This window comes from Canis lupus, chromosome 32 (assembly GCF_048164855.1).
Source record: "Canis lupus baileyi chromosome 32, mCanLup2.hap1, whole genome shotgun sequence".
NCBI lineage: Eukaryota > Metazoa > Chordata > Mammalia > Carnivora > Canidae > Canis > Canis lupus.
In genome coordinates, this window is record NC_132869.1 from 21,661,146 (window position 1) to 21,685,056 (window position 23,911).

Sequence of the window (23,911 nt, forward strand, 5' to 3'; positions counted from 1 at the left end):
AAAACAAATAACTAATTGAATGCTTTCTCAGCCTCTTTCGAAAAGAAATCCAGTCTTTTAAGACAGAAATAATTTATCCAACAAACTTCAATTTGTTCAATTTCAGTTTTTTCCCCCTCAATTCAGAAGGGGGAAAAAAGACACAGCTATTGTGCAGGTGTTCATACAAACTGCATTCATACTTTATGCTTACTTAAAATTTTTTTTTTAATTATTTTAGAGAGAGCGTGTGCACACACAAGAGGCAGAGGGAGAGAGAATCTCAGGCAGACTCCAAGCTTAGTGAAGAACTCAACAGGGGCCTTGATCCTACGACCCTGAGATCATGACCTATGCCAAAATGCAGTGTCAGATGCTTAACTAACTGAGCCACTCAGGCACCCCAATGTTTATATATTTCTTTGTGGTTTTTTTTTTTGGCTTATATATTTCTAATCAAAATAAAAATACTTCCATCAAAATATGTGCTTAATAATGATTGGTTAGGGATCCCTGGGTGGTGCAGCGGTTTGGCGCCTGCCTTTGGCTTAGGGCGTGATCCTGGAGACCCGGGATCGAGTCCCACGTCGGGCTCCTGGTGCATGGAGCCTGCTTCTCCCTCTGCCTGTGTCTCTGCCTCTCTCTGTGTGTGACTATCATAAAAAAGATAATAATAATAATGATTGGTTAAAGTAAATCTTTAGTGTAATAATGGGGTAAAAAGACTGGATAGTTCTAGTTTTATGGTTAACAGACAATTTGAGTCCTGGTTCTGCTGTTAATAACTATGTAGTCAAGGAAACCTATTTAGTCTTTCTAAACTTCACTTTCCTGAAAAAATGGAGGTAATATCTATCTTACAGTATCACCAATTTCCTGAGGTAACAGTATGTTCTTTAGAATACAGTATCTAGCACAGAATAAACACCATTATGTAATACATAGTTCTACTGATCCTTAATAAGCCAAAGTGCCTGAGAAATTTTCAACAGTCTAGAATCTTGTGGTTTTGAATCCTAGCAGCACATTGAACAAACTGGAGAGTTTTAAAACCAAACAACAGTAACAATAATAAAACAGAAACAAAACTCATGTATCCATTCAATACTAGGTGTTATATTATTTTAAAAGCTCCCTAGGCAATTCTAATGTGCAATGAGGACTGAAAACTACTACTCTAGTTGGAAGCTTAATATCACACAAAGGAAGGAAATGAAGATATTAGTCAAGGGGGCCCAAATAGAGAAAGTCGGGGTGGTACTAGCAAAGCAGAGACACACTTTAATTTATGAACACTGGAGTTGTGTTTTCAGTTATAACCATGAATTTGCATATATCCGTCTGTAATAACTGAGGTAGAGGTGGTTCTCATATGGGATTCTGTGGACATTCTGGGGGCCTGACATCTCTCTCCAAGTTTTTTTTTTTTTTTTTTTTTTTTGTCTCTCCAAGTTTAACATGTGATTTAGTTTCAGTGAAAACCTCCAAAAATAAGCACAAACTTATTCTGAATCATCTGAGTGGCTAATGATAATTAAAGATTGCCTTATAATTTCAGTTTTTAATTTTTTTTTATTTTTAAAGATTTTATTTGTTTATTCATGAGAGACACAGAGAGAAAGGCAGAGATATAGGCAGAGGGAGAAGCAGGCTCCCTGCAGGGAACTGATGTGGGACTCGATTCCAGGACCAGAGGATCATGGTATGGGCCAAAGGCAAGATGCTCAACCTTTGAGCCACCCAGGTGTCCCAATTTCAGTTTCACATTCATATTTACAACTATAACTTACATTTACAGTTTTGCTAGTCTTTAAATATCATGACTTTAATAGCTCTGGGCTCATTAATAATAATAAAAACAGATGATGCTTTTATATTGTGAGCACAATGTCTCTGTGGCCTATGGTAACAACAAAAATTGACAGAGGGTTATACAACAAGCAGATAGCAAGGTACATACTCAACTCAAAAGATTTGGCCTATAATACCAAGTACTATATCCACATTTTGACTTAAGTTTGTAATATATCATAATCATTTAAAGTGCATTGGTTCTACAGGTTTGCTTTTAGTTTAGTTGTTTGTTTTTCTTTGTAGGATTTTATTTATTTGACAGAGAGAGAAAGAGCACAAGTAGGGGTAGTGGCAGACAGAGAGAGAGGTAGTAGCCAGCTCCATACTGAGCAAGGAGCCCGATGTGGGGCTGCATCCCAGCATCCCGGGATAATGACCCTAGCAGAAGGCAGACACTAAACTGAATGAGCCACCCAGGGATCCCCCTGCTTTTAAGATTTTATTTATTTATTCATGAGAGACACACAGTAGAGAGAGAGACACACACAGGCAGACGGAGAAGCAGGCTACCCATGGGGAGCTCCTCCATGGGGAGCCCGATGTGGGACTCAATCCCAGGACTCCGGGATCATGCCCACATCAGGCTCCTTGCAGGAAGCCTGCTTCTCCCTCTGACTGTGTCTCTACCTCTCTCTCTGTGTCTCTCATGAATAAATAAATAAAATCTTTAAAAAAATTAATAAAAGTAAATAAACTGTTTTTGTTTTATAGTTGTATGAGAGCTATAAGAATAAGGAAATTGTACCAAGTTCATTTTTTTACATTGTAGTAAAAAATAACATGTCAGCTGACTCAAAAAAAAATTTTTTTACTCAAACATTTGTGGGGAGTCTTGGGAGAGAAACTAAATGTATTCAAATCTCAATTCCATTTTGTAATGGGGAGCCTTTAAACTTTTTATAACAAATCCTTTTTTTATATATAACAAATCTTTAAGATCTCTCTCTATTATCTTGAAGTTAGCAAAAAATCACAAATATCCTTTCTTAAACACATGAAAGAGATCCTAAAACTGAGAAAAGTTCCATCACTAAAGTGATTTTTCTTAACCTGCATCTTAAAGTCCATCTCAAAGTCAAGTTTACATAGATTTTTTAATATTGTAGGCCTAAGAGTTTTAGAATCACTTTAATTGAAGTCAATGCAGCACATTGTTTACATTGTAATTTTTCTGAGTCATTAATACTTTCATGTAGCTCATCTCAATTATTTTCACAAATTCTCTGATGAAACATTAAAGAATGATCAGAAAAAGTCTAGACAGATTATGTGACCATCACAAAATATACAAAAAATCTCTAGAAATAACATATCTTAGTACTTACTTCCCTAGTCTTCGCTCATTGCCGGTACTGGATCAAATGTAGATCTAACCACCAATTTTTTTTCAACTCTTTTTGGTTAACAATAGAAACAAAGTTCTCACGACACTGGGGTGACTCAGTGGTTGAGTGTCTGCTTCATCTCAGGGCATGATCCTGGAGTCCTTGGATGGAGTCCCACAACAGGCTCCCCTCAAGGGGCCACCCTCTCTCTCTGCCTATGTCTCTGCCTCTCTCTCTGTCCCTCATGAATAAATGAATAAAATCTTAAAAACAAAAAAACCCCACAAAGTTCTCCCAGGTAAAGTCTCTGTAATGTCTTTAAGATCTAGAAATGGGCTAATCCTAAATGTCATTATTATATTTGATTATAATTTGAAACCATTAAAAATAGTGTAGTACTTAAAAAACAAAAAAGTCTACTTTTTCACAATTTTACTACTTTTAATAAGAAAATTTTAAGTGATTATACTACTAAATGTGATAGTTAAACTTTTAAACATTGCTGATATGAACACAGAAAGCTGTTACGATGTAGCAAGTAAAAAAAAGGTTGTTGCAGAACACTGCATATAAAAATGCATAACACTGATATACAGCTGATCTTAATTATTTACAGAAAACCCCAAAACATACCAAACTACTTTTTATAGTTAATTCTGGGGGTGTGAGACAGAATTATGGAAAGTCATTTACTTTCTATGATTATGGTTGCCCAATTTAGCAAATAAAAATACAGGATGCTGGTTAAAATTGAATTTCAATATAGAACATATTTACAAAAAAAATATCCATTTATCTGAAAATCAAATTTAACTGGGCATCCCATATTTTGTTAGAAATGTGACTGAATAAGTCTGTTATAGATGGGTACTGTCTGAATTTATATGCTTATAATGTTGCAGGAAGTCAGAAAGGAAAGAATATCCACATTACTAGCTCTGGAGATGGAAGAAGAGACCATGAGCCAAGGAACATGGGAGGCCCTGAGAAGTTCCAAGAGTTAAGGAGACAGATTTTCTGCTAGGGCCTCTGAAAGGAACACAGTCCTTTGGACTCATTTTCAACTTCTGAACTACAGACTTGCAAGACTAGAAATTTGTGTTAAGACATAAAGGTGTAAATTACAGCAGCAATATGATTCTAATACAAGTATCATCTCATATGTATATTTCAAGGTCTTATTCCCAGATTCTGGCTCAGGTAGCTTGCATATTTAACAAGAAAGCTCTATATGCCTCTGATGCAGGTGATCTCTGAAACACACCTTGAAAAACAGCACATCAGATCATATATCAAAATAAATACCTTGCAAAAAAGAGGCACATGTAAAGTATGAAGGCACACTTCAGAGATAGTGCAGGTTTAGTTCCAGACCATCACAATAAGGCAAATATCCCAATAAAGTAAGTCAACTAAACTTTTGGGCTTCTCAGAAGTTATGTTTATACCATACTGTAGTCTGTTAAGTGTGTAACAGGTTTACATCTAAAAAAGCAGTGTATACACCTTAATTTAAGAAAACTTTATTAAGGGATCCCTGTGTGGCGCAGCGGTTTGGTGCCTGCCTTTGGCCCAGGGCGCGATCCTGGAGACCCGGGATTGAATCCCACGTCGGGCTCCCGGTGCATGGAGCCTGCTTCTCCCTCTGCCTATGTCTCTCTCTCTCTCTCTCTCTCTCTCTCTGTGTGACTATCATAAATAAATAAAAATTAAAAAAAAAAAAAAGAAAACTTCATTAAGATGTCGGGGTGGCTCAGTTGGTTAAGCATTTGCCTTTGGCTCAGGTCATGATCCCAGGGTACTGGAATGGAGCCCCTCCATTGGGCTCCCTGCTCAGCAAGGAATCTGATTCTCCTTCTCCCTTTGCCCCTCCCTCTCCACTCATGCTCTGTTTCTCACTTTCTCTCAAATAAATACATAAAATCTTTTAAAATGAATAAATAAGGGTGCCTGGGGCACTCAGTCAGTTAAGCATCTGCCTTCAGCTCATGTCCGATCCCAGGGCCTTGTGATCCAGCCCTGCATTGGGCTCTCTGCTCCACAGGGAGCCTGCTTCTCCCTCTCCCTCTGCCTGCTGTTCCCCCACTTGTGCTTTCTCTACCTGTCAAATAAATAAATACAATCTTTAAAAATACATAAATGAATGAATAAATGAATAAAATAAAAAATACTTTATTGGTAAAAAGTGCTAACCATCACCTGAGTTTTTAGGGAGTTCATCTTTTTGATACTGGAGGGTCTTGCCTCAATGTTAGTGACTGTTGACTGGGGTGTAACTGATGTTGGAGGGCTCTGGCAATTTCTTAAAAATAAGACAATGAACTTTTGCCACATCAATAGACTCTTTCCTTTATGAGCAATTTCTCTATAGCACATGATTCTGTTCGATAACATTTTACCCATAGTACTTCTTTTTAAATGAGAGTCAATCTTTTACTAAGCTCATGCTGTATTCTAAATCTTCTGTTGTCATTTCAATAATCTTCCACAAAAATAGATTCCATCTCAAGAAACTACTTTGCTCATCCATAGGAAGCAACTCTTCATGGAAGTTTTATCATGAGATTATAGCAATTTAAATATGATAATAATGAAAAAGTTTGATATATTGCGGGAAAATTACCAAAATATGCCATAGAAATGAAGTGAATAAATACTATTGGAAAGATGGCACCAAGAGACTTGCTCAATGCAAGATTGCCACAAACCTTCAGTTTGTAAAAAAACACAATTATCTGCAAAGCTCATTAAAGTGAAGCACAATGAGGTATGCCTATAATTTTAATATGGAAACTAGTAGAATATTCAACATGTACTTATTTGACCTGTGGAATGAGAACTTTCTCAGCTTGGAAATAGAAAAATATACACAAATGAAAGCAATGTCATATTAAACTGTACAAAACCCAAATAATCTTGAAAAAAAAATACAAGTGGAAATGTTTCTCTAGTATGTTTACAAAGTGTTCTTATTTCTGTTGCATTATTCTATATGCTATTTTAATTAAGCTATTGTTATTTCAAAAATTAAATGAAAAGAGAAAAAGAATTCACATGTGAAATAAAAAGAATAAACACAAAGAATGTTTAATCTCTCCAGAAAGGAAGTTTAATTAAAAAAAATAAAAATTAAAATCATACTGAAAATCCATGTTATAGTTGCGATAATAGGAAACTTTAGAGGCACCTGGGTGGCTCAGTCAGTTGAGCATCTGACTTTGACTCAGGTTGTGATCTCAGGGTCATGGGACAGAGCCTGGTATGGGGCTCCTTGCTCAGCAGGGAGTCTGCTTGTCCCTCTGCCCCTCCCCCTACTTGTGGCTCACCCTCCCAGGTAAATAAAATATTTTTTTTAAAAATAGGAAAGTTAGGGATGCCTGGGTGGCTCAGTGGTTTAGCGCCTGCCTTTGGCCCGGGGCGTGATCCTGGAGTTCTGGGATCAAGTCCCACATCAGGCTCCCTGCATGGAGCCTGTTTCTCCCTCTGTGTTTCTACCTCTCTTTGTGTGTGTCTCTCATGAATAAACAAATAAAATCTTTAAGAAAAAAAAAATAAATAAATAAATAAATAAATAAAAGTTAAAAAATTTTTTTTAATTTTCCTATAGAAAATAGTGAGTGATGTCAACATGATAAAATATCCTATAGCTATTAAAATAATTGTATGAAAAAAAATAAATAAAATAAAATAAAATAAAATAAAATAAAATAAAATAAAATAATTGTATGATATAGGAAAATGTATAAAGTCCATTAAGTTTAATAGCAACATATAAAATTTTATATTTATAATTTTTAATAATTTATAAACTTATACCAAGATGATCCGTATCGATGACAATATAAACAATTTTAAAAACTAAAAATTTTTAATATTTTACTTCTTAAATAAGAGCAATTTAGAAAAAGAGTATCACCTATCTTTTACTTTCACTATCATTTTGGAAAAGAAAAGGCATTTAATAATAAAAGTTGGAAAGCATAGGGGCACCTGTGTGGCTCAGTGGTTGAGCATCTGCATTTGGGTCAGGTCATGATCCTGGGGTCCTGGGATCAAGTCCTGCACTGGGCTCCCCAGAGGGAGCCTGCTTCTCCCCCTGCCTATGTCTCTGCCTCTCTTCTATGTCTCTCATGAATAAATAAAATTTTTAAAAACAAATTGGAAAGCATAATCACAGAAAAGGACAGTCCCCTTGAGAAAGGCTGTCATCTTGCCACAAACAAAGGAAAAGCTAATGCTAGACCAGTATGGGTCTAAGGACAGTCTTTGGGAACCCCCATCATAAGGTACTAAGCTGAAAGCTATCTGACTTCAGTGCCTGTGTGAATAGTAACCAAGAGCCCAGCTAACGAGGTCCTTCCCCTCCCTCTCCACTGCTTCTACCTCAATCAGTCCCAGAAGCTTATCTATTATTTGAGGGAACAATGATGGAAAGGGTAGAGACCAGGTTTCACAAAAGTGGAAAATGGCCAATTCTTAAAAAGGGAGCAAGAGACCAGAAGTCTATGAGAAGGATAGTTTGCCAGAAAAAAAAAAAAAATGAGGTGATGTAATAGCACCAAGAAAGAATACCCACCAGCTCTTCTAGTGATTCAACCAGTTGAAGCAGGCAGACAATGCCACCCTTGTAACCATTTATTTGTTCAAATGGATTCATTCATTAACCTCTGCGCAAATGTGGGGAGATCAGTTATTTAGAATGGATATTTACAGTTTAATTGTAAATGTCTTTTGTAAGGATATCACCTCAGTATAAGGTTTGTGAGAAACAATACTCTCTTCTAATTTTTTTCCTCAAAGGCAGTTTCATATTGTTCTATTTCCTCTTTAAAATGGTTAACTCTGCCAAAGGCACTATTCTTTGATAAAGATAATGATCAAGCAGTAGGATTTAATGCTAATGTAATGCTTTTAATTAATGTTTTATTGGATGACTCTGTGGTCATTATCATCAACTTCAGTCAGGCAAGTATAGAATATTTCCTAGAATCAGATTAAACTGGTTTTAGTTCCGCCAATTCACATGCAATTAGAACTATAATCAATTGAACATAGCTATTATGATCAAGCAATTATTTGTTGTTGTATTTTTCCAAAATCATCTGTTTTGAAAATAGACTTACTAATCTCCTTGCACTCCACATTTAACTTATATCTTTCCCCTAAATTTTGGCATCTAAATAACAGAGCTTAATAACATTTATACTTGTAAAGGATCTTGAAATTCACAGATCTCTCAGTAAAACAAAAACCTAATAAAAAAAAAATATTACAGCAACTTGCAGAAAGCATGAAAAAAATCCATGTACTAGAAGCCAGAAGACCTGGATTCTAATTTCAGCTTTGTAATAAACTAGCTCCAAGACCCTGGAAAAGGTCAATTAAACTCTGTGACCCTCAGCAAACTATAAAATCAAGGTGTGTGAAACTAGGTGTCTCCTTCCAACTTAAACAATATCTGACCCTACTTGTGTCCATTTTTCAAATTATAAAACACTATCTCATTTATTGTTAGTACCACTTTGGCCACAAGCACAAACTGATCCTGGTACATATATTCAACCACAAACTAAAAACAGTCATGGGGTTGCTAGCTAGTGAGATCACAAATCTTGTCCCAAGGCCAGCTATTTTTGCCTTTTGTGACTTGAAATCTCAGAATCACCTACACCTTTGTCTTGTTCACAATAAACAGTCAGTGATAAGGCATCACTTCTTCTATTAACAATCTCCCATAACTGATACCTCACCATTCCCAGTTTGGTTGGTGCATCGGATGCATAACGGAGAATAATGAGAGATGAGGTGAAAAAGAACCCTATCTACCTTTTTTCATCTCTCATTACTACCTTTATGCATCCAACGCCCTGGCCAAACTGATCTACTCATTCTCTCTTAGAGTCACCACAAGATATCCCACCCTCTGCATTTCAATGGATCACTTAGAATTCCTCCTGTTTCCAGCACTGCCCCCTCATGCAGGCCTCACAGCCCTACCTCAGTTATTTTAATCCTTCCCTCCAGCAGTGCATCTATATTCTTAAAGCCACATCATAGAAAAACCTTGTGGTAAAGAGGTGATGCATCCATCTGTGCATCAGGAGAGCACTCCAACTCTCTTAACATTCCTACTGTTTCCTGATCTTCAGACACCTAATTATCAATAATTCTCCCAAATTATAACTAGTGCCTCAAAAATCACAATTTTTTTGAAAACTGCATATTAAAGATTAAAATCTCACCATTTATGTAAGCCTTTTAAAACACTCTTTGGCAGACTTAAAATTTTCTTCATAAAAGTCTTAAATTTCTCTATTGAGTTCATCCAAGATTAGATTTGTTTGTAGTTCTTATGCATGGGATTTTTCTCATTACATTTTTTCCCACTGATTATATTTTCTAACATAATTTCTACTCATATGGGGTAAAAAATTTAACTTTACCACTTAATCAAAATTCTACAGATTAGGGTGCCTGGCTGGCTCAGCTGGCAGAGCATGTGACTCTTAATCTCAAGGTAGTAAATTCAAGCCCCATTCACAGAAAAAGTTCCACAGGTAAAAATTTAGGACAAAAGGTGGAGAGAGGAGTTAAATAGGTGAAGAGCTTATGGTAATGTCCAGAATTGTTGAATCACATATTATATACTTGAAACTAATATAACACTGTATGTTAATTATATGGGAATAATAATGAAAGAAAGAATGAGGGGCACCTGGGTGACTTTAATAGGTTAAGCATCTGACTCTTGATTTCAACTCAGGTCCTGGAATCAAGCCCCAGGTCAGGCTCAGGGCTCAGTGGAGAATCTGAAGATTGTTTCCTGGGATACTTGGGTGGCTCAAGTTGCGGGCCTGCCTTCAGCTCAGGGCCTGATCCTGGAGTCCTGGGATCAAGTCCCACATGGGGTTTCCTGCATGGAGCCTGGTTCTCCCTCTGTCTACGTCTCTGCCTCTCTCTCTGTGTGTCTCTCATGAACAAATAAAATCTTCAAAAAAAAAAAAAAAGAAGATTCTCTCCTTTTCCCTCTGATCCTCCCCCTGCTCGTACTCCCTCTCTTTCATATAAATAATCTTTAAAAATAAATAAATATGGTAAAAAATAATGAGATGATCTCTATTTAAGTTTAAATACATAATTCATCATTGGGTCTTACCCATCTCATTTGATTCCATTATACTTTTCCAGGGCTTTTTATTCTTTTGTAAGAGTTCATTGCACCTTACGCTTTTCCCTTCCTAAAACTTAACACAAATAAAATTAAATCAGAATTTGTGTCTCTCCTCTAACCCATTAAACTCCACAAGAACAAGTTAGTCCTGTTGCCCAGCCTAGCTGTTTGGCATGAACAAGCACTAGAACATTTGTTCTATTATATGGTCAATGTTCCATTATATCTTGTTTTCTTCTTATTTCAGCTTATTTCTGATTAAAGTGATAAAAGCTTGCTATTACCTTTCAGATAATTATTTTATTCTCTTGGGTTTAATATTTTAATTGCCAACTGGTTTTCTATTTTTTTCAAATTTGAAAATTCAAAGTTGTAAATAAAATTCTACAAATATATCACCTGAAACATTGTGCTAAACCTAGTTAGAATCTCCTTAACTTTGCTTCCTAAAGCAGGTCTTAATTTAGTCAAGAGGGACTAAATTTTGTACTGAAAAAGTTTTGTACTGAAAATGTTTTGTTGGTTTTCATGCCTTTTATGGGTATAATTCTTTTTAAATTTTTTAAAGTAAAAATTTTTAGGTAAACTCTATTCCCAACATGGGACTCAAAATCATGACCCCCAAGATCAAGAGTTGCTCTACCTACTGAGTTGGCCAGGCACCCCAATTTAATTCTCTTAACTGAACAAGGAAACATTTGCTTTCAAAACAATGAAGTTGGATTAGGTAATCACTAAATCTCTAGTCTAGGGCAAAAAACATTTAAACTGTCAAAAATAAGGAAAGAGAGAGAGAGAGCACTTTCTGAGTTCTAATTCCCTTACTGATTATTGGAATTTTGTTCCTTTTCCAGGAATTAATAGAATTCATCATAATAATCTACTGGCTGTTTATATGATAAACTGGGGGCAGCTTAAGCTCCAGAAAAGAAAGTTAAATTTTAAGAAATCTTGAAGACTGGCTACAAGATAAGAATTGAAAAAGAAGTATCTACCTCTCAAAAACATCAGTGAAATCTAGTTCTTCTCTCAAAGGCAATGGGGAGCTCAAGTTGTTGTGCTACCCTCAAGAAGAGGATAGTCTGATAGAGATGCTAGGTATGTCTAATTCATGGTGATGTGATAAATAATAACAGGAGTAGAGTAGGGTACCATGAGAATACTTAGGAAGAAACTCAATCTTGGAAATCAAAGAAAGCTCCCAGAAGACTTGATATTTAAAGTGTAAGAATTAAAACTAGTTGGTGTTATTGAGGAAATTTCCATTTGTCTTGCTTCTTTTAAGTCCAGGTTGCCAGAATTGTGCTTTAAGCCATGCCATCATGGATGCACAGGCACAAACTTAGAGTTATACAAATTTTATTCATTTCCTTTAACTGCACTAACCCTATTTAATTTCTCTGTGTTCTGCATAAACTGTTAGACCTAATTCTTCATCACTGTTCCAGAGTCCAAAAAATCCTCAACTGGCAAATATTGTCCTCTTCCTTGTCCTTTGTGGGAATATTTCTAATTATATGGTATTATCACTCCATACCTCAGAAAAGAATCATGGGAAAAAAGCTGAGAAAACGGTGTCAGAGAAGGAAACAAAGTACCATCTCTCAGAACCACAAATTCCAGATTTCCCTGTACACTCAGATGACCCTGTGCTAAAAAGGCAAAAAAAATTTTGGGATCCCTGAGTGGCGCAGCGGTTTGGCGCCTGCCTTTGGCCCAGGGCGCGATCCTGGAGACCCGGGATCGAATCCCACGTCGGGCTCCCGGTGCATGGAGCCTGCTTCTCCCTCTGCCTGTGTCTCTGCTTCTCTCTCTCTCTGTGACTATCATAAATAAATAAAAATTTTAAAAAAAAAAAAATTTAAATTAACACCTTTATTCTCTAAAACCAAGGTATGTTCAACAGCTTTATTAATCTAAGAGAATTTATGAACTTTAAATATTTTCCTCAAAATCAAATGTGAATATGCATAGATGTGGAGTTTTTTCCTAGTAAGGGGATTCACAGTTTTCAGCAGATTCGCAAAAGTCAGTACCCCAAACTGAGAAACACTGACATAGAGCAATCTCTCTTTTGTTCTTTTTTCTGATTTCTGTGTGGGTTTTTTTTGAGAAAAGCGATTAAAGTAAGTATGTTTTACACTCCTCCCACACACAGCCAAATACACCAATGCAATGGAATTAGGTAAAACCAGGATACTTATTTCTAAAATGGTTCTCCTATCCTTTTTGTCAGTTGCAAAATAATCTCTGGACCCAAAGCAGAAGCTAGCTAGTTGGGTAGTACTACTGAACATATTAACAGTGATAAAATGCAATACATTTGGAAAATATGGTCTTTTCTTTACACTTGTTTATTCTCTAATTCTCCATAAGCTAAACAGTATCTTCAGCAAGTTGGAGAGCTAATCAAGAGAAGTTTATATAGGGATGCCTGGGTGGCTCAGCAGTTGAGCGTCTGCCTTTGTTTCAGGGGGTGACCCCAGGGTCCCGGGATCGAGTCCTACATTGGGCTCCTTCATGGAGCCCGCTTCTCCTCTGCCTATATCTCTGCCTCTCTCTCTCTGTGTCTCTCATGAGTAAACAAATAAAATCTTAAAAACAAAAACACACGTTTATATAAGAATCACAAAATCTTAGCACTTGATGAAAATATGAAAACCAGGATGGGAATTCAGATTATCTCTCTCTCCTAAAAGAATGTTAAATTATGACCATTCAAAGCAATGAAAAATCTGTAGTCAGTTGAAATTTTGTGTACTTATTAAATTGACTAAAGACCATTTTCTGAACATACTGTCTTGGAAATTTGAGTTTACAAGGTCACCCTTAGCCTAATTCTAGCTGAGGGATTCAAAAGAAAAATCAGAAACAAGTTACTTCCCAGGAAACAAATCCCTAATGCATTTAGCAACTCTAGTCAGTCAGCTCAGCATTTGTGGATACTTATGTGCACATGCATGCACATGTACACACACACACACACACACACACACACACACACACAAGTTAACACTACATCAAACAGAATACTTTTTTGGTCTTTCCTTCTTTACTTACCTTTCTATTTTACCCATTATTTCCTTCTATTATCTTTCTCCAAAAATGTAGTCATGTACTTCTCTATGAACCCAATGCCCTTTCTTCTGCCCAAATTCCATTTATTTCTATGACTCCCTAGATCATGAAGTATTAGAAAACTGAGAAACCTAGAATTCTATCAACATATGTGAAATTCAGGGGGAAGTCTGAAAAACTACACTTAAAATTCTCAGAACTCAAATATGTACAATAATTTAAAAGACTTTATTATAAAATCTCACGTTTTTGAATGTTAACTCAGTGCCACTAACCTAAGTAGTTTCCTTACATTGTTTCATTTAAATTCCACAATTAGATCTCTTTATGTTAATTGAAACTACTGCTCAAAGAGATGAAATCATGCCCTATATTGCTAACTAATAATAAATCAGGGGTGCCTGGGTGGTTCAGTAGGTTAAGTGTCTGACTATTTTGGCTCAGGTCATGATCTCAGGGTTGTGGGATGTAGTCCCTTGACAGGCTCTACGATCACTGTCGAGTCTGCTTATCTTTCTCCCTCTAATCCTTCCCCTGCTCTCTCTCTCCCCTTTAAGTAAACAAACAAGCAAACAAATAAATAAAGCTTTTAAAAAATAAATCACACAGAATAGATAAGCCACCCCAAATTTGAACCTCTCCGCAAAAAATCTCAAAATATTAAGAAATTAGAAATCAATATTTAGCAATAAAATGTTAAATAACAGAGACATATATAACTGATTGGGAGTTCCCTTTCATACTCAGGATGACAAGAAGCTTCAAGCAAAATCTCAGGCCCAACTACGTATAAACCTTATTTTTTCGAAGCCATTTCGACAAGTTTATCATAAAGCTTATAATTCAAATCCTTTGATGTTCAGAAGTCTTTGAATAAAATTGAGAAGACTAGCAAAGAAGGAACAAGAAGCTATCTCTAGTTTCTCAATTAATGGTCATCATGCTACCACTTTTAACTTAGCCTCATCACAAAGGATTATATAATCAGACTCAAGCAATATTGCAAATGACTAAATTTTTAAAACCTAGATCTTTGATTTTAGATATAGCAACATCTAAAGATCAAAAATATTAATAAGATTTACTATATTCTTGCAAAAGTAACAGAGTATATGCAACAGCATGTCGCTAAATGAAAATGCCTGACAAAAACGTTGTCATGACTAAACTTCCTACTCAGATATGACATCAAACCTTTTTGGGATTCAGAATATGAAAAAATAATGAAATCTGCAAGAAGGAGGCAAAAAAGGGGGGGGACAATAAACAAAACTGTATCATATAGCATTCAAGCACACATATTGGAATCAAACATTTGGAATATTACTTAAAGTAAGAATGATTTAAAAAAAAAAAGATGGGATCCCTGGGTGGCGCAGCGGTTTGGCGCCTGCCTTTGGCCCAGGGCATGATCCTGGAGACCCGGGATCGAATCCCACGTCAGGCTCCCGGTGCGTGGAGCCTGCTTCTCCCTCTGCCTGTGTCTCTGCCTCTCTCTCTTTGTGACTATCATAAATAAAAATTAAAAAAAAAAAAAAAAAAAGATTTCACAGAAGATTTGGAGAAAAAAGAAAAACTCAGATTTTCACCCCTTCCTGAGGTTTTAAGTTACAGAATTTTTTTGAACTGCACATGAAACACTATTTACATATTATTGCTTGGTGATTCCAAAATAAACAAAAATAACTTTATTTAAAATAAAATCAAGGGATCCCTGGGTGGCTCAGCGGTTTGGCGCCTGCCTTTGGCCTGGGGTGTGATCCTGGAGTCCTGGGATCGAGTCCCACATTGGGCTCCCTGCACGGAACCTGCTTCTCCCTCTGCCTGTGTGTCTGTCTGTCTGTCTCTCTCTCATTAATAAATAAATAAAATCTTAAAATAAAATAAAATAAAATCAGTTATATCAGTTATTGCACCTGATAAATATTAGTAAGTGGACAAGAGAAAAAAGAAATCACTATTTTCAGGAACTGAACTATTTTTCTACCTTACAAGTACATAAAAGTATAACCAATTTAAAGATCTGAAATAGGGATCCCTGGGTGGCGCAGCGGTTTGGCGCCTGCCTTTGGCCCAGGGCGCGATCCTGGAGACCCGGGATCGAATCCCACGTCGGGCTCCCGGTGCATGGAGCCTGCTTCTCCCTCTGCCTATGTCTCTGCCTCTCTCTCTCTCTCTCTCTGTGACTATCATAAATAAATAAAAAAAAATTTTAAAAATAAAAATAAAAAAATAAAGATCTGAAATAGAGTAAGACAATAAAAATTATATTGTCAAATAATAAATTCAAAAAGTTGAATGTTACTGTATTTGACCAGACAATAAACATCAACTATTACCCTGAGGTTTTGATACTAGACAGGAACTTTCAGATGTTCCAGTATAAAAAACATCTTTAGGTACTCAGCCCAAGAACAAAACCTGAAATTCTGCCAAGACTATTCCTCCTGCAACACAATGGCAAAGCTTTTATGTGACACACCAGTAGGCTAAACTTTCTTGCCAATATCATGTTCCTTCATCTTTTGCAGCATATGAATAAAACTAGCCTGCTCTTGGGAAGTCTATTAATTCTCAAGAAAGAATCAAGAGGAAAAAATAGCAAATTAATTAAAGCAAAATTTCAGTTTTTGTGGTTCCATATTTCAAAATAAAATTAAAGATTGATGAGAAAGATAGCTCAAGAAAACAGAAACACCTACAATGGTTCCCATGTGGTTAGAGTTATATTTAATGAACTTGAGTCCTATCATCCTCTGCCTCTCAACCCCTGTCCTCTCACAGATCTTCTTTTGCACATGAGTTCTTTATACTGGGGAGGCCATCAAGGTCAAAGAATAGCTCCCTTTATTTTGCTATATAATTTTTCTTAAGGTTTTATTTAAGTAATCTCTACACCTAACGTGGGGCTCAAACTCATGACTCTGAGATCAAGAGTCACATGTTCTTCTAACTGAGCCAGCCAAGTGTCCCTATTATGCTACATTTTTTTATGATACCTCCTATCAAGTTCATGTTTTTTGGCTAAACCTAACATGAAAAAACTAAGAAATGCCAGAGTCTTATTTTAAAGTTTAGTAACAAGCATGTTCATGTGAAATACTATTAATGTTTATGGACAATTTATTTTATAAATTTGCATCTATTATCTGAAGTCTTTAACTTAACACAAATATATGTATCAATAAAAATGATTAGTGATGGGCACCAAAGCATGAGATATCTTTTGAGTTCTCTCCAAAGAAAAGAAATATCCCTCCTCAAATCATGCTAACATTGCCTGCTAAGCCTACTTAATGACAGGTACTTCTTGAAAAGAACAAAACAAATCCCTATAGAAATGAGAAATAAAGCTCTAATTTTAATTTTAAATGTATATTATTCATCAGACATAAATCACTGAGTGAATTAAAAAGCCATTTACAACCAGGTGAAAATGAATAAGCAAAAGAAAATTATTCATCAATGGCAATATGCTATTAGCCTTCTGTCCTGCTTTAATTAATTTAAAAGAATCATTAGCTAAATCAATTATGTAAACTCTACGTGAGACTATGTAAAAAACTTTAAAGATATTTTAAAACTTCCGTATCAGTTGGATAAACTGGTTTTTCCAGGTCCCATAAAACCAAATTGTAACCCATATTCTGTTCAATTATAAAAAAATATTTAATTACTGAGGTTCAATTTAGTAAGATTTTACTATATTTGCAGTTTTCAGACAAGTATAGAATTCTTACATTTAAGAGGCTTACTCTAATTTTATAATACTATCTTAACTATTTGTGGTAATGCTGTCTTAAATATCCTTTATTTTTCCACTTTCCATTTGCACATTTAATAGAACATGACACTGACTTTGCGGTTAGATTAAACTACCATCCTTTATCTGAACTGCACAGAACTAGTCTACAGATCAAATAATTACAGACTGTACAATCTGAAGTAGCATCTTTAGAAATCCTTTATAAAAAAGATAGCACATAAATGTCTTAAACTATGCCAAAATTCTAAGCTAAATTCTGACAATGTCAAATTCAGAAACCATGAAATCAATTAAAAATATGTAACTTATTTTATAAATACATTCTCTTTAACAGCTTTCATTTAAAAAAAAAAAAAATACCCCCTGCTCCCAAATAACGATTAATGCTTCTGGCTAACCCCCATTCTCTTCCCTGTATTCTCATTTTTACCACATTTTCCCTCTATCATTGTATTTTGGCTTCTTTTCTTCCTACTCATTGTTCAGAGCAGCATTTTAATAATCTTTTAAAGCAAGGCTGTTCAAAGAAAATATGAAGCTAAAGAAAATTCCCTAAGTTCAGGGTTTTTCAGTGAGATCATTTTTCTAGACCTATTTATTAAAAAATCTATGCAAAGCAAACCCCACCACTGGTAAACAGCTACAGAAAATTGGAAGTTTAAAAATAAAGCCGTTAAAAACACTTCATTACACACCTTCTCTGTGAAGCCCTTTGTTTCCACTGAAAACCATACTGGAATCCTTGTATAAAAGAAGTTGCCTTCTGGCTGTCAATAGCTACACAGTCACTAACTGAGGGATCCAGATGTCTGCAGTGGTTAAAACAAATGTTCAGCGGTGGGTGCTGATTCCGCTTCCCTCTGTGTAAGGTTTTCCACAAAGGCAGCAGAGTAAGAGCGCACATAGCAACAGCCCTCACAGCTGATTGGACGGAGCGCGTGCTCGGCCGCCCCTGCCTGCCGGGTCCGCTACAGCTTCCTGTCTACTTGGCAGCACTATCATGTTGTCTTCGCTCTTCTTACCAACTCAGCTGTGTTTAGGCAACTTGAAAGAACAGTAGAACGAGAATGACAGGAGTATTCTAGCAGAAGCCCCTAAAAAGCGTGTCTCTGGATGTTTTCAGAAGAGAGAAATTCAAAAGGCAAACATTTACTTCAGGCAGTGTTTCACAGAAAACAGGACAAAGGGGTGGTAGAGGAAATCAACTTATTATTTCACCTTTCAAGTAAGGTTCTACCAAGAGAAACCCTCTGAAACCACAGAAATCTAAAAATGTACAATTAGAATAAAACATCAACCTCCATCTACCTATAACAAAGAATTACTTTACAACAGACTTCACAAATTCCTAGAAAAGGACAACCTGTTAGATAGTTAAAATGGAATCGGGCATCAAATAGCCCCTCTCAGATTTACACAGTGCCTTTTAAGGGGTAAGGAAAATTGAGGTTAACAGATTAGAAAAAGACCTAAAAAGGGAAAATAGTTTCGTAACAAACTCTCAGAACAATGAAAATTTAACTAGGTATTTGCATCAAAACATCTTTTTACATAAAATGACATTTAGCCTGAATTAATCTATTTTATCATAAAATTATCTGGAGATATTGAAGGCACAGGAGATTTTCTTCAGGTTTCCAATCCCAGGCTTCAATGTACCAGTCTATACTAACTCCTAAGCTTTAAGAACAACAACCTACAAAGATGTTTTGGGGGAGATAGTGTCAGTGTTAAGAGAAAAACAGATACAAAGGATCAGAAAAATTCCCTTTTAGGGAATATTTCCTTTGAACATCACATAAACTAGGATAGTGTTTCTTAAGCTTTTAAGGCAATTAAACTCTTTTTATTGACATTTTTCCAATAAAATGCATTATTCGCAGTGGCTTTAGGATTTCAGTATGACAGAGGTTTGCAGGCATAGGCAGAGGCTACAGGAGCAGCACTACTGTTTATTACTCGGATCTTTGTTTATCTGGAGTGTCTTGGGGGTAGGGAGCAGAGGCTGATGGAAATTTTGGCTCTATTAAGGCACCCCATGAGCAACATGAGGCTATTTTTAAATGAGAGGCCACAAACACTGCAGTTTCAAATCAGCCCCAGTCCACAAGATTCCTACCCCTGAAAAAGCTTCTAGGATCCCTGCGGTTTTACAGTATACAAGTAAGAGTACAAAGTACAGAACCTGTAAGAGTTAAACATCATTATTACCGTAAAGAAAGAATCAGATCATTGGCTCCACAATTAGCCAGACGGAGAGCTGCTAAGCCCTCTGAGAAATAACAGGAGGGAAGATGTGTTTGGGAGCACAAGAAGCCTGTGAGGTAAGTGACACAGAGAAGAATGGCACAGTGGAGAGAACATTAGTTTGGAGTCAGGCCAACCAACCTGGGTTCAAAACCTGAAACTGAGGGCCGCCTGGGTGGCTCATTGGTTTAGCGCCGCCTTCAGCTCAGAGTGTGATCCTGGAGACCCAGGATCGAGTCCCACATCGGGCTCCTTGCATGGAGCCCGCTTCTCCCTCTGCCTGTGTCTCAGCCTCTCTCTCTCTCTCTCTCTCTGCTTCTCCCTCTGCCTGTGTCTCTGCGCCTCTCTCTCTCTCTCTCTCTCTCTCTCGGTTTCTCATGAATAAATAAAATATTTAATTAAAAAAACCTGAAACTGCCATTTATAAACAATAATACACAATATGATTTACTAAACTACTTTGAGCTTCTGTTTTCTTATCTGTAAAATAGTCAACTCACAGGTCTATTGTGAAGGCTGAAAGGTGCTGTCTGCCAGACTGGACTTTTGGTTACTAAAGATCCTAAGCTTCTTCAAAACTTGAGAGTTTTTGCAAATACTATTCCTCTTCTACTAGGAGTAGTCTCCCACAATCCCTTCAATTGATAAGTGCCAGCTTAAATTTCTCTTTCCCAGGGCAGCTTTCCTTGATCTAAGACTAGTCTTAGACTCCCTGTACCTCCTTAGTACTTAATTCATAGAAGTTAAATAATTATTTGCGAAATGACTGGTTTAATGACATTCTCCTCCAATACCTGTGCTTTAAAGAGAAGTACTAGTTTGTCTACATTATTGCTTACCTAGCACCATATCTGATTTATATCCCAAATAATAGTTGATTTGATTTCAAAATCATGGGAGGTAAACAGAACAAGTTTTTTTTTTTTTTAAGATTTATTTATTTATGATAGACATAGAGACAGAGACACAGGAGGAGGGAGAAGCAGGCCCATGCCGAAAGCCTGATGTGGGACTCAATCCTGGGACTCCAAGATCGCGCCCTGGGCCAAAGGCAGATGCTAAACCGCTGAGCCACCCAGGGATCCCCCAGAACAAGTATTATTATCTGCATTGTTCAAATAAGAGAATCAGCGCTGAGTTTATTTACTCAAGTCATACATCTAGGAGTCAAAGGAAATAAAAATTTTTTATTAAAGATTTTATTCATTTATTAGAGAGAGAGAGAGAATGAGTGATGGGGAGAGGGAGAGAGAGAAGCAGACTCCATGTGGAGCAGGAAGCCTGATGTGGCGCTGGATCCCAGGAACCATGAGAGATCATGACCTGAGCCAAAGGCAGACGCTTAACGGAGCCACCCAGGGACCCTGAAAAATTTTTTTTAATTTTTTGATGAATAAGTTTGTAATTCAAAACTGATCTCTTCCACTCTCAAAAACATAAAATGAATATATAAAATAAATATATTTAATACCTAAGTTAAATATTATATTAATTTATATATTAAATTACATAATTATATAAATATTATAAATTATATAATTTCTATAAATATAGATATATTTAATACCTAAATTATTTTGGAATATTTCCTTTCAGTTATAACCTTCAAACTTTCTAATTAAAGGCTAATGATAGCCTCTATCTATAATCTAAAACTACTGATTAACATACAAAAAGAACTTATAAAAATTAAATTTAGTCAGGGGCACCTGGGTGGCTCAGTTGGTAGGTGACTATTGATTTCAGCTCAGGTCATGATCTCAGGGTCATAGATCGAGCCCTCCATCAGGCTCGGTGCTAAGTATGGAACTTGCTTAAGATTCTTACCCTCTCCCCCTGTCCTCCCTCCTTAAAAAATTAAATTTAGTTGAAAACATGTCATTATAAATGAATAAAACATAAATAAATAAATAAATAAATAAATAAATAAATAAATAAATAAATAAATAAAATAAAACATAAGACATGCCACCTTAAAAACTAAAATCCAACAAAGAGAATTAGTTAAGTGTTTCTTCTGGGCTGCCAGTTTTCCAATAAATTTCAAAATGGCACTTTACTTAATTCTGAAGAATGCCTGCTTTTCCCTGCTTTTGTTTATCTTAGTACACAAAGCTATAAATGGGTATGCTGTAAAAGAATGGCATGTTATCTACTTTGTAGGTCTCAAAAGTCTACATGTTAAGAATCTGAATAATATGAAATTCTATACTCAGTGTTAATCCAAGGTTCTCAATTCTCAAACCCCCAATCATGAAAAGCCCTGTTTTTCCCCTGCAACACATATAGCATGGTCATAACTGTGCTCTCCAAATAGATAGCTCAGGAAATAGAAGTTACTTATAATATCCTAATATAAGGAAATAAATTAAAAAGGAGACCTTTCAGGCAGCCCTGGTGGCTCGGAGGTTTAGCACCGCCTTCAGCCCAGGGCGTGATCCTGGAGACCCAGGATCCAGACCCCTGTCAGGCTCCCTGCATGGACCCTGCTTCTCCGCCTGCCTGTGTCTCTGCCTCTCTCTCTCTCTCTCTGTCTCTCATGAATAAATAAATAAATAAATCTTTTTTAAAAAAATTAAAATAAAATAAATATAAAATGAAAAATCTCAAACATTAAATGCTTCAGATCATCTGTGCCCTACGTTAGCAGAAATAATTGGGAACAATTTGCTTTTAAGATACTTCAGAGATGGGCAGCCCCAGTGGCACAGCGGTTTAGCACCGCCTGCAGCCCAGGGCATGATCCTGGAGACTCTGGATCGAGTCCCATGTTGGGCTCTCTGCATGGAGCCTACTTCTCTCTCTGCCTCTCTCTCTCTCTGTGTCTCTATGAATAAATAAGTAAAATCTTAAAAAAAAAAAAAAGATACTTCAGAGATAATCATGCTAGCTTGGATATATTCTAAACAAAACAATATATAACTATTAGAAAAGATAAAAGAAGGTAATGATTCAACAGTTTTTATATAGGTAGGCCCATGGCTCAGGCATGGTGTTAGTCTCTTTATATATCTATCTTCTGTGACCCAGCAGCAGTTACTATCCCCAAAGAGGAGGAAACTGGCTTGTTACTTGCCCAAGTAACTAGAAGTGGGCAAAGCCAGCATTCAAGTTTAGGTCTTCCTGAATCTAACATGCATGCTCTTAACCAATCCTTCCCTTAACATCTCCTTTCTTTTTCTTTCTTTCCTTTCTTTTTTTTTTTTAAGATTTTATTTATTTATTCATGAGAGACACAGAGACAGAGAAAGAGGCAGAGACACAGGCAGGGGGAGAAGCAGGCTCTATGCTGGGAGCCCGACATGGGACTCAATCCCGGGTCTCCAGGATCATGCCCTGGGCTGAAGGCAGTGCTAAACCGCTGAGCCAACCGGGCTGCCCCATTTCCTTTCTAATATACATCTCCATAAGGCAAATATGGCATCATACAAGAATAAAATTTAATTATAGAAATCTCAACATTTTCCATTTATTACTCAATAAGTACTCTTACAGCCCCATTATACCTCAGATCTGTCACTGATACATTACCCATAGTACAGGAAAACAGGATTTGACTGCTAAACAGGAAGCTAGGCCATAGGTATGGTGTGATCACTACTACATGAAGACGCAATAAAAGATTCAATCTGTGAAACTTCACTACTTCATGATCATAGATCACATACATCATCCAGAGAAAATAAAAGGAGAAAGAACACTGACCAGGAACCATAGATCTGGGTTCTAATTTAAACTCCACTTCTAATCAATTTTATAATCTTACGTCCTTCTCTGAAATTGCTCATTTCTAAATTAGGAATCCTTTTTTCTTTTCCTTTTTGCCTGCAATGTTGGTTTGTTGTTAGGATCAAATAGCATAGGATAAAAATGGCTTTGAAAACAGCAATGTTCTACACACATAGAATATCACCTTCCCTGGTGGTCTTCTAGGGCATAGCAGTGTAAACACGCTTGCACAAAAATCAACCTCATTACTGGAATGACTCTTTAAAACAGCAAAACAAAATGAGGGAAAGCCAGAGAGTCTAGGAGTTCAAGATCTTTCTACTTAATAAGCTGTGCAAATTGAATTATGTAACCTGAGTCTATTTCTTTCTCTGTAAAAGTGGGAATAATAATTTCTCTAAGAGTTATAAATCACCTAGCCCAGGACTTGGTTCTCAAGCAATTCAAGTCTCCTCTTTCCCTATACAAATATTAGGCCTACAGAATGCACATATATACACACATACACACACAGATAAAGGGCAATTACTATTAATGAATAGTATACTATATTAATAACAAAATGATAAAATTTAAATCTTGACTACTAAAGATTTATGACACTATTTTTTTAAAAGATTTTATTTATTCATGAGAGACACACAGAGAGAGAGGCACAGACACAGGCAGAAGCAGGCTCCATGTAGGGAGCCCGACACGGGACTTGATCCCAGGTGTCCAGGATTACGCCCTGGGCTGAAGGTGGCGCTAAACCGTTGAGCC

At 36.4% G+C, this 23,911-nt stretch overlaps 1 protein-coding gene across 9 annotated transcripts in view; it reads right to left on the reverse strand.

Annotated features, from left to right (window-relative positions):
• ATOSA (atos homolog A) overlaps positions 1 to 23,911 on the reverse strand; it is a 121,556-nt gene that overhangs the window by 44,278 nt on the left and 53,367 nt on the right. The window contains exon 1 of one of the 9 annotated variants that reach the window (XM_072808560.1): positions 17,869 to 18,034. The exons of the other annotated variants lie outside the window; for them this stretch is intronic. Within the exon in view, the coding sequence (XP_072664661.1) occupies positions 17,869 to 17,905 (37 nt within the window). The 5' untranslated portion in view covers positions 17,906 to 18,034. Of the gene's footprint in view, positions 1 to 17,868; positions 18,035 to 23,911 lie in introns of those variants that run through there. 9 annotated transcript variants of the gene reach the window in all.